The following is a 10,695-nucleotide window of genomic DNA, read 5'->3' as shown; positions in this document are numbered from 1 at the left end:
CAGAGGAGGGCCACATGGAATGATTATGATAGAGGGGGCCCCATGAACCCTACGCTCGATTTTCGATTTTTTTTCCCGAAGCCCAAGGCAACAAAATGTGAGCACTGCGCGCGGAGCGCACTGATTTATTTTCCTTCCTGATAAAACAGATGAATAAAGTTCAGCCGCCCCCCCCCCTCCTCCGCTGAGAGAGTGTCACACAAACTGACCTGTATGCAGTTTTTTGGACCCACAAGGTTCGAATGATTGATTATATATGATTATATAACTTCAAAATGTTATCAATAAATCTGCTCACTAAAATTTCGCACCGTAGAGCATCTCTGGCGGGCCGGACGCAACCCTGCGGCGGGCCGGACTGTGGCCAGCGGGCCGTAGGTTGGACAACCCTGGTCTAATAGATAGATCCTGATACAAATAAGCCTGTGATCATGAGGTGAGGTTTTGATCAAATAGTAATTTATTATTCATAACGATGATATATATATATATTGAATATACAAGGGAATGATCATTTCTCAACAATCAATTTACCCCAATATCAAAAAAGGCTCTTAACTGTCGATGCAAATTAAGATGTACTTGAAACTAATAAACAAAATGTCTTTCTGCTAGAAAATATTTCACAAAGTAGTAAACTAACTTTGCAGTCTTCTGCCAATCCATGGATAACATTTTATCGAAGTATATTTGCTTGTTAGCTCAGCTTCGGGGACTCGGCCTTTAGGGGGGGGGGGGGGGCTGGACGACATTGACCTATGGAATACCGTTGGAAGTTAGTCTCCCTTTTCCCTCGTTAAAACAAATCGTGCAAACACCGTCTAGAATGATTTTGACACCGTCTAGAATGTTTTTTGACAATTGTGCAAAAAAATAATTTCATGAAATAATGTTGTGATTGAAGGCCTCGACAGTGTTCCATTTTCATTCCCTCGTGAACGAGCTGTTAATTTGGTTTTGTATATTTTCCAGAGATAATCGTCTTCGGTGGTTTCACCAAATGGTAACTAACGTACAATTTACAAAAAACAGATGTCAAAAGACGTATAGCAAATGCTCACAAAGTATATCAGATGCTTTCTTACAATGTAAACAATTTTGTTTTGGCAATTGTTTTCAGCACGTGCCCAAATTTTTTGTTGTTTATATGTTTTCTTCTATTTTGGGTTGGTTTCTAATAAGCTCCTCAATCTCCTTCTCTCGCTTTTTCATCCGTTCTCGTAGCATTTTGATCCTGTCCTTGCCTCTCATGAGTGAGAAATCCGACGGTATTTCCGTCAGTTCTAAACCTGTCTCACAACGAAGGTCATTCCGCTCTGCCATTTGCAATTCCGTATCGTCACTTAATTCGTTATTGATCTCCAGATTTGCTTCAACCTTTACATGGACCGACTCATTGCTTGTGTTGATGCTACCGTCGGAAGTGTAAAGACCGCCCTCTGCTTCGGATCCCTTTTTAATATCCGCGAGATCCTTTAAGCCATTCGAATCACTATCTAATGGAGATGGACATTGGTTTGTAAGCTCAGGTTTGTCACGGGGGGAAGCTTCGACGTTAGTATCTTCTTTATGCAAGTTTAATCGCGGTGAATCACTGTTTTCAACTGATATTGGGTTGAGATGAATCGAAGGTAAAGAAACTTTCCTTTCTGGCTTTCTGTCATCTTTGGTAGCGGAAACCGAGGGTAACTCCCGTGCACCTGTGGCTGCGATTTCTTGTGTTTTGTCGTCACCTGTGCTGGAAATCTGATTCCTCATTTCAAACTTTGAGGTACTCGCAATGTTTTCTTTCAATATCGCTAAACGTTGACTGATCGTTAATTCCCTGGTTACCTTGGGTTTGTCTTTCAATTTGGCCTTTGAAACTGTTGCTTTCTTCCGACGTTTCGGTACACAACATGATCTGGCACATGGCTTATTGAACTTTTTCCCCCAACACACCGGAGCGATGGTGCCAGTTCTTAGTCTGGTCCTCACTTTCCATGACGTCGGTGCAATGTTCCTCTTGTTATTTTTTGGACGGGGTTTCGGTTTTGGTCCGTCAGCCGGGCTCGACTTGTCGCACCTCGTTCTCATAATTATCGACAGAATGGTCGATGATGTCATCCACGAGGGCGCTCTCACGCATCGTGTGTTTCCATGTCTGTCTGATACCATAAACATTTTCATAGAGGTACCCGCAGGGGTTTCCTCCCCCTTTAAACTTGAATTGCATCCGCCTTGCGGGTTTTCGTCAGACCGTTTCATCCCACTAGCGATGTGACCCGGCAAAACTGGACCCTTCTTCAACACGGGGGAATTCTCTCGTTGTGCCTCTGCTGGCATTCGTCTAGAGACATTTACAGGGTCTCGTACCTCATTAGAGTTGCTATCTAAGAGTGCTTTCCTAAAGGAGCTCATCGAGTAGATTGTATTAGCCTTCTTCGAGTTGACCCCAGTCGTTTTATTGTTCAGAAGGTTCAGGCTCGGATTAGTCAACATGGTGTTACTGGGTAGCGATGACTTCTCTTTCAATGAAGATAACTTTCCTGAAACGACAGATAAAATATATAAGTACAAACAAAGATTACAACAAAGGGCCGACCTTCCAAGCAAGTCAAACTCTTACGGCCACCACATTTCTAAAATATCCATATTGTCCGCTAGATTTTGTTTTTTGTTCTTACCTCACAGCCCTAAAAGTCTTCCACTGGTTGAATAACGGCTGCTACATGTAGGTGTATACGAAAAAGGTTATTTCTATCGCTTCGTCCAACGTATTTAACATATATAGCAATGTTAAACGTATGTCATGTAATTTTATTTGACAATTGATCGTTTGCTCTGCTATCAATGCAGGCTCTTTCATAATAATAATAATCATCATAATAATAATAATAATATAAGTATTATTATTATAATAATAATAATAACAACAACAAAAATAATAATATTAATAATAACAATAATTATTATTATAATAATAATAATAATAATAATAATAATAATAATAATAATAATAATAATAATAATAATAATAATAATAATAACAATAATAAACAGTTCTTATAAAGCGCAAAAAGCATTAAAAACATGTCGATGCGCTGAAAAAAAGCAAAAAAAAGCACAGAATCCATTAAAACAACACAGACAAAAGTGCACAACTGAAAAAGTAGTGTAGAAAGACAAATTAATTGACAAAATCGTGACCTTCACAGGCCACTTCGAAGAGGAATGTTTTCAGTTGTTTATTGTAATGTTTGTGGACATAAATGTGCGGATATTGACTGATGTAGCGTTCCGTGGCACCGGGGCGGCGACGGCAAACGAGTGGGCTCCATAGGTATTTGTGCGTGCGCGTACTGGAAGAAGATATTTCGCATAGGTCTGACGTTTCCAGCTCGAAGTCCCCCCGAGGAGGAATGTACGGGGTCAACATTATCGCAGATGTATGTAGGAGCAGACATGACCAAACATATGCTTCAGTCTACATGGGGGGGGGGGGGGGGAGGTGAATGCAAACTTGACCAAATTAAACTGCCGACCGTTAACGCATGGCAAGTGATACAGGCCGAATAATGATAATAAATTACACATATATAGCGCTTAATGCAGCGTTTCAAAGCGCTTTACAAAGTAGGAAAGAGACAAAGGAACCAAGGGAAAAAGGAAACTAGGAATCAAACAGAAATGTTTTAAGTTGTCTCTTGAAAATACAAGGGAGGGATAGTCACGAACGTGAAATGAGAGTTTGTTCCAAAGAGAAGGCACAGCTACAGAAAAGGCAAGATCGCCATAACGAGTGCGGGTACGTGGACCAGGATATGAGATATGAGGTTATCAACACTAAGCAACGCTGCAGGCTGTGCACTTACTTAATTTCTCCATTTATCAAAGACAACGTTAGAGAATTCATCGATTTCATTTTTGATACATTACAGACCATTGGAGAAAAGGCTACTGTCAGCGTAGATGACACGTTAAATCAAATTAGCGTAAAATATCCGTTGCTTATCAATCAAAACGGATGGATTACCTATAAGATTAATTTTAAAAATACACGGATAAAGTAAGAAAGCGAAAAACTAATTAAAATCACTTCTCAAAGATGGTTTAACTTCGTATAACAGAGTGGTGATGATGTAACGGGCACGGCAAGTGGGATAGGAGGTTGGTTTTCGGGAGTGTGGACCATGTAGGGCACTCAAATAGGTCAACTCGCACACCCTAATATTCCACCCGACTCATCGTCGCTTCGATTGGAACAATTGCCATTGTGATAATAATAATAATAATAATCATAAATTAAATTTATATAGCGCTTAATACAGCCTTTCAAAGCGCTTAACAAAGTAGAAAAGAGACAAAGGAAACCGAGGGGAAAAAAAGAAACTAGGGATCAAACAGAATTTTTTTAAGTTGTCTCTTGAAAATACAGAGGGAGGGAGAGTCACGAACGTGAAATGGGAGTTCGTTCCAAAGAGAAGTCGCAGAGACAGAAAAGGCACGATCGCCATTACGAGTGCGGGTACGTGGTCCATGAGTTACTTGCAAATGCGCATGAAAGGAAGAGCGTAGCGTAACTGTAGTTGACCGACGCAAAGGAGTAAGAAGGTCAGTGATATATTGAGGGGCGAGCCCGTTGATAGCTTTGTAGGTGTGAAGTAGGATCTTAAACTGGATGCGCTGAGAGACGGGAAGCTAATGCAATGAACGGAGTGATAAAACATTTATCGGATCCGTTAGTGTGTTATGCGTTACAACGAGATGGTACACGGTGTTAATGCGACTCACATGTTGAACATGTGCAGGTATCCATAGGGGGGATTAATGGTCAAAGAAATCGATAAGTGCGGAGCGATCTATCGTCCAAGTTCACAATGAAATGTCCAGAATTTATGTGATTTAATTAGACGTGTCAAATTACTCCTCGTCCTTTTTCACATAAGAAACATTTTTCTTACTTCAAAATTCGATGCAACTTACTATTTATAACCTTAAACAAATCATTTGGTTGTTAGTATGTTCATTAACGACATCATCCCACTCGTTTGCTTTCAGATTCATTTTTGGTATTCATCCTATCAGTTTTAAGTATTCATATCTCGATAGCATGTAAGAATGAAATGGTCTGCCCATATCTGTGCGGAGTTCTCCCACTCTCAGTCAGTTCAAGTCTTGTTTGAAGACTCATTTTTTCAAGTTGGCGTTCTATTAGGGTTGTACAGCGCTATTGAATACTTCGTAGATTTTAGCGCTTTATAAGTTCATTTATTATTATTATTATTATTTATTATTAAGAATAAAATTGAAAGGTTCACCAGAATACCATTATGTGCCTCCTTCACATTTCCACAATGCTACCCTCTAAATTATTCTTTTGAACAATACAGCAGCACTATAGGTGGAAAAACACAACCAGAGTGAGGACGACCCTCCCAGTGGTTAATTACTGAATGTGTTGTCACATTATACTCTATCTGCTGAAGACGCATGCCAAGTATTTTGCCCCTTTTCAACATTTTCATCTTGGAATATCGAATTAACAATTAGGTTTCATGTTATGTACTCTTAATGCCATCAAATGACCTTATAACCTCTGTGAAATACTTGCTGCACTTTTTTAAAGTTATTAAAAATTCTATGGCTCATGTCAACCTTTTGGAGATATTGAGCTCTAACTAATAGCTGCAGTAAGAACCGTGTACTTAACATGCGCAAGCCAAATACCAACTGAGTTGTTATCAAACTAATCAACTTACCAATCTATGAGATATATTGCGTTTAGTGTTAGGGCTGCAGCCATCCAAACACACATTCGCATGATTACATATGACATTTGAATGCCTACGGCTAGTAATTTGGAACGCTTTGGTCCAAATAACAAAGGCTATATGAATACAGCAAACAATGGCAACATATATATACACACAACAAAGGGGTTGACATCACCTTTCATTTCTTCCACTTTTCCTACAGTTCAAACGGGGCAAGGTGACCGTCTAATCGGTGGGGTAGAGGGCAAGGGAAGTCGGTGAAAATTTTCATCATGTTGGACACTTTTGAAAATTGTATTATGGAGCGCCGATATAGCTTTACCTTCGACTGTCTTCAATTCCAAGTTAGGTACAATCGCAACAGGATGGGATTGCAGATTTGTCCGTCCAATCTGTTGATTCGAATTCTGGTCACGTCGTAGCAAACTTTGCTCTGTTTTGGTATTTTTGGAAGGTGGATTTGGGAGAGCGGTATCCTCTGCTTTTCTTTTTCCTTTATTGGATGCCGTCGCTGGCGATTGGCACCCAAGTGACGGTAGAGGTGTCACTGGAATCCATAATGGTGTGATAGAAGTATCACCTACCAAGAACATCAAGTTACAAGGCAACAACGGACCTTTATTTTCGATTTGATCTTCGCCGCAAGGTATCGGAATAATTTGATGGTTATTGTCTTTAATTCCTCCGTCAATTTTAGTAAGTGGTACCTTCTGACTATCCAAACCTTTTAATAGATCTGATACCAGAAGTCTTTTCTTGACACGTTTCGGTTTCATGGATGGTCGATCAAGTCCACCTTCGGATGAATTTTTCGGGTTTATTACCGACTTCATTTCAACATGCGCTATCGAACACACAGATCCTGCTTTAATGGTAGGTGCGACAAATGTATTTTTTGAGGTAGAAGCGGTTGCGGTTTGTGCTTTGTCTGTGGATATTTCCCCAACTTGAAAGGACTCTTTAAACACTGACGGGAGACGAGCAAATGTTGTACTTTTGTCATGAGCATTACTTCCTCCAACTTCACGGTCATCATCAGCTGAAGGTAAACTTTGAATTATCTCTGCAGGGTTTGGTTTCGCCATAACCTATTGAAAAGAAAAAAAGCCGTTAAGCCATCGATGATACATACATATTTATGTCCATTTCATCGGCAAATCAACATCTTCAATATCACTTCAATCATAATGACTTATCCATTTCAACGATAATGCAATTTCATGATGACTTCGGCGCAGCAATTTAGCAATCTTTATTAATGCAAGTTACAGGGATGAGCCTGTGGTAAAAAAAAAATCACGGAACTTTGCAAAAATTGCGGTATAGGCTCCAGTTTGCGGAAGCTATAGTGTGTTAGGATAATAGTTCATGCCTGAAGTTGTGCATTATCAAGTTAAATATGGTTTATTTGAAAGCAACACCAACAACAGCACAAAAAAAAGTGGAATTGAAATAAAAATGTCTCTGATAAATTATGTAATAAATTACAACCTTAGATGAAATGAAAACATTTCTTTCACGTGTTCCTTGGTATTGGCATGACGATTCTGTGAACAACACGTTCACAAGGGTGAAAGTTTTTAGAGATGATGAAGCCATTAAATTCAGTCCTCTGAACAATGTATTTTGCCTACAATACTCTAGGTATATGCCCACTATCTAAGTATGTTCACTAATATGCTAAGCCGGATCAAACATATATTTGTTGGTGTGGCTAGCATCAAACACAGAAGCGACCATATGGTCGATGTGTATTTTAACTTATATGTTGCCACTTCAAATGAGAGTAATCCTTAGAATTCTTTTATTCCCTAAAGAAACTTTCTCATATTTTTGTTTTTTTCTAAAAACGTTCAAACCCAAACTGTCATACAGTCGATACTCATTCTAATATTCGAAAGTAACGAATAGAGAGATGTATCAATATATGACGGGAAAATGACTGATAGGTTTTATTATCCAGTCGTTTGATTTAAAAAAAGTAACTCCTGTCGGAAACACAGCTATTTTCAAAGCTGCTTGTCTATAATATCCATACATCATGAATGGCGCAGTTCTCCTTCGATATGGGTATAATCAAATGTGTAAGCAGAGTAGAGAAAATACCAATCAAATTATTTGGATGACAAGGGTTAAGGTAACTCTTGTTCCGGTGTCCTGGGAAGCTTACATGAAGCAAACGGTTCTGCTCCTTCTCTAACACCTCTATGGTATAAATGCCAGATGTATGAAAAAATGTCCAAAAAACAGGGGGGGGGGGGGGTTTCGCGATGTAAACAAGTGTCATGGCAAAACATAACGTCAATAGTAAAAGCTAGAACTGCATTTGCCTGCCAATACGTAGTTTTATAGTGCGCGTGGAGTGCTTGCAGTATTAGACCAAAGCAAATTCTCGGTTGTTCAAGGTGTTATATTTTGGGCGGACAACACACCAGGGAGTATAGTCATGTAGGTACCTTCAAAGTGAGGGCGCTTGTGAGCGCCGTTAAAGGCTCAGAATATGTTGGCTACACAGCTTTCCTCTGAAACTGCAATAATAAACCTGAGCTTAATATATAATAGAACCGTTGATTGAATTTTCAACCAGAGTGACGGATGGCAATTGTCACTTAAGCTTAACTTGGGAGGGTGTAACTCGTGAAGTTTGTAATCTGCTGCCAGCGATGGATGTACAAATAAGGGAATTGCAATATATAATTTATACTTCACCGTCCACCAGTACACAGTATTTCAACCGGAAATAACTATACCTGAGCACTATACCATGCATCCTTTCAATTGTCTAGTAAGGGGAACTTCACCTGCCTTGATGTAAAGAGATATTAATACTCAAATGGTCGAAGTGGCCAGTTTCACCTTATAACTGGGGGCGCTATATCATATCACTGGGGTTGCACATTGCTAAAAATCGCTGGAGAATTACGTACAGCCTGTGAGAACATAACACTTATTTTGATTCGTTTACAGACTGTTAACTGATAACAATATCCCTTTGTATTATGTTTCTGTATTCTTTTAGTTTATGAGAAAATTTGCGCTTTTTTAATGACTGAGAAAGAATCTGAGGCTCAAAACTTAAAAGTGGCAGGACTAACTTAGGTCAATACTAAAACCCTGCCAAAAGTCATTCTTTAACCTTTTATATCTAGCAATTACAGTACTAGCCTAAACGTTTTCTATATGCGTGTGTGACCCAGGGATGGGGAGGAGGGATGATGTCATAAGAATCTAGCTGTTTATTTAGATGCTACGTTTGACAAGCAGTAAAGATCCAGTCTGGATAGTAAATTTGAGTATTAGAATGAAAGTGTCCAATAGGAAGAGCCATGACCAGATTTAAAGAGTTTTCATTGGTTGACTGTTTCTTGTAAGCTAATTATTTCAAGAATTCTGTGTTGCAATTATTTTTCCCAAACTGTGGCTTCTGACTGACACCAAAAACTTTTTTATTCTAATATATACCAGGTGATGCGTTTTAGTTAATAATGTTTTTATCATGATAAATATAGTAATAAAAGGAAACAGGAGAGTGAATTAAGCCTGATAACAATGAGGATTTGGATGGCTCCATATCAGTGAAACCGACGTCCAAATCGAATATAGGCCTACTCGAAACGAAACATTAGAGATATATATTTATGAGTTCAAGCCTAACATTTTAACAGGAAAAAGGTCATGACAGACATGATAAAATCTTATGTTTTATTGAGGCGCTTTCATGCACATACTGTTCGCGGGCTATTCTTACCGTTACGCATGATTCGATGCAGCGAGGTTGAATGTACGATCCATGAATATTTCTTACATTATTACACGCAATAACTTCATGTCAATGACATTTTCGCGGAACTAGTATTTGGTGTAACCTATGTGACGTCAGTTGTGCTGAACCGACGACACAATGAGATTTAGTATATTGTTTACATTAATTAAACCGTACATATTGCAGTTTAGTTATATGCTAGTAAGTATGCCTATTACCAACTGAATGAAAAGCTTTGTTTGTTTACGCTACACCACAAACACAGACCCTCCCATGTGGCATACGTTGGTAGCACCCACTGATCTGTACACTAACGTTAACTTTAGTGTACAGATCAGTGGGAGCACCTATGACTTTATGAGTGTGATCTCAAGAAACAACAACAGCGATTCTCTCTTTCATAATAAAGATACACTTCACCCAACAACTACTTTAAATACAAATGATTGAGAGCATTGATCGTTCTCTTTGTGGTTTAGCACGCTCAAAAGATTTACAAGTGAGCTGCACGATTAGCCTGTTTTCTCTCCGAGGCTGATTCGAGGTCAACTCGCAGAACTGCTTACTAATCAAACCGTACAAGCTTATAGCTACCCCTATTGTGTAATGTGCTGGGTAGGCCTAGTGCTGTGATACACATACGTTTCAATCGCCTAGTACTACTAGTACTACAGTAGTAGTATAGCTGTTGGTGAACGTCAACACCAATACAAATGTTAGTACGTTTTATGACTTGATTAATACACAAACCGACAATTGTATAGGCTACCTCTTTTTCTCGTTGTGGTGACACACATGAGAAATCCAACTTAAAACGTGTCTGTACAACGAGACCGTGAAACGGGCTTACAAATCCCGCTCAGTTATGTAATTGGTACAACTAGGGTGCACGTTTGTAAAATAAGGGCCGCCAGAGGTGAAATGGTTACCAAGCAATATACATTGTCCAGCATGGTTATTTTAAGTGGTGTGTCTTGTACAACTTTGAGTTAGTATATTATTAGTTTTATAGGTACTCCATAGTTATTAAACTTCGCAGTTAATCGTCATCCCTGCAAAATTTGCTGGAAAATGAGATTTAACAGTTGTTAACAGTTCATGTAGATGAGATGTCTCATGCTGAATGCAAACTGGATTCAGACTAAATTCAAATGAGTTCACCTCCAGTATGTATCA

At 39.0% G+C, this 10,695-nt stretch overlaps 1 protein-coding gene across 2 annotated transcripts; it reads right to left on the bottom strand.

Annotated features, from left to right (window-relative positions):
• Positions 1–537: 537 nt before the first annotated feature.
• LOC139966011 (uncharacterized) lies at positions 538–10,426 on the bottom strand. 2 transcript variants are annotated; one of them, XM_071968661.1, is made up of 3 exons: positions 10,270–10,402; positions 6,079–6,844; positions 538–2,528 (listed from the first exon to the last, which is right to left on the bottom strand). In XM_071968661.1, the coding sequence occupies exons 2-3, from the start codon at positions 6,839–6,841 to the stop codon at positions 1,144–1,146; spliced, it is 2,148 nt and encodes a 715-aa protein (XP_071824762.1). In that variant the 5' UTR covers positions 6,842–6,844; positions 10,270–10,402; the 3' UTR covers positions 538–1,143. The 2 variants fall into 2 exon arrangements, with proteins under 2 accessions (XP_071824762.1, XP_071824755.1); XM_071968654.1 differs by having other exon boundaries at positions 540–2,528; positions 10,289–10,426.
• Between the last annotated feature and the right edge of the window lie 269 nt (positions 10,427–10,695).

Source organism: Apostichopus japonicus, chromosome 1, assembly GCF_037975245.1.
Source record: "Apostichopus japonicus isolate 1M-3 chromosome 1, ASM3797524v1, whole genome shotgun sequence".
Lineage (NCBI taxonomy): Eukaryota > Metazoa > Echinodermata > Holothuroidea > Aspidochirotida > Stichopodidae > Apostichopus > Apostichopus japonicus.
Note: the sequence above shows the minus strand (reverse complement) of the source record. Positions and strands in the feature narration are given on the sequence as shown.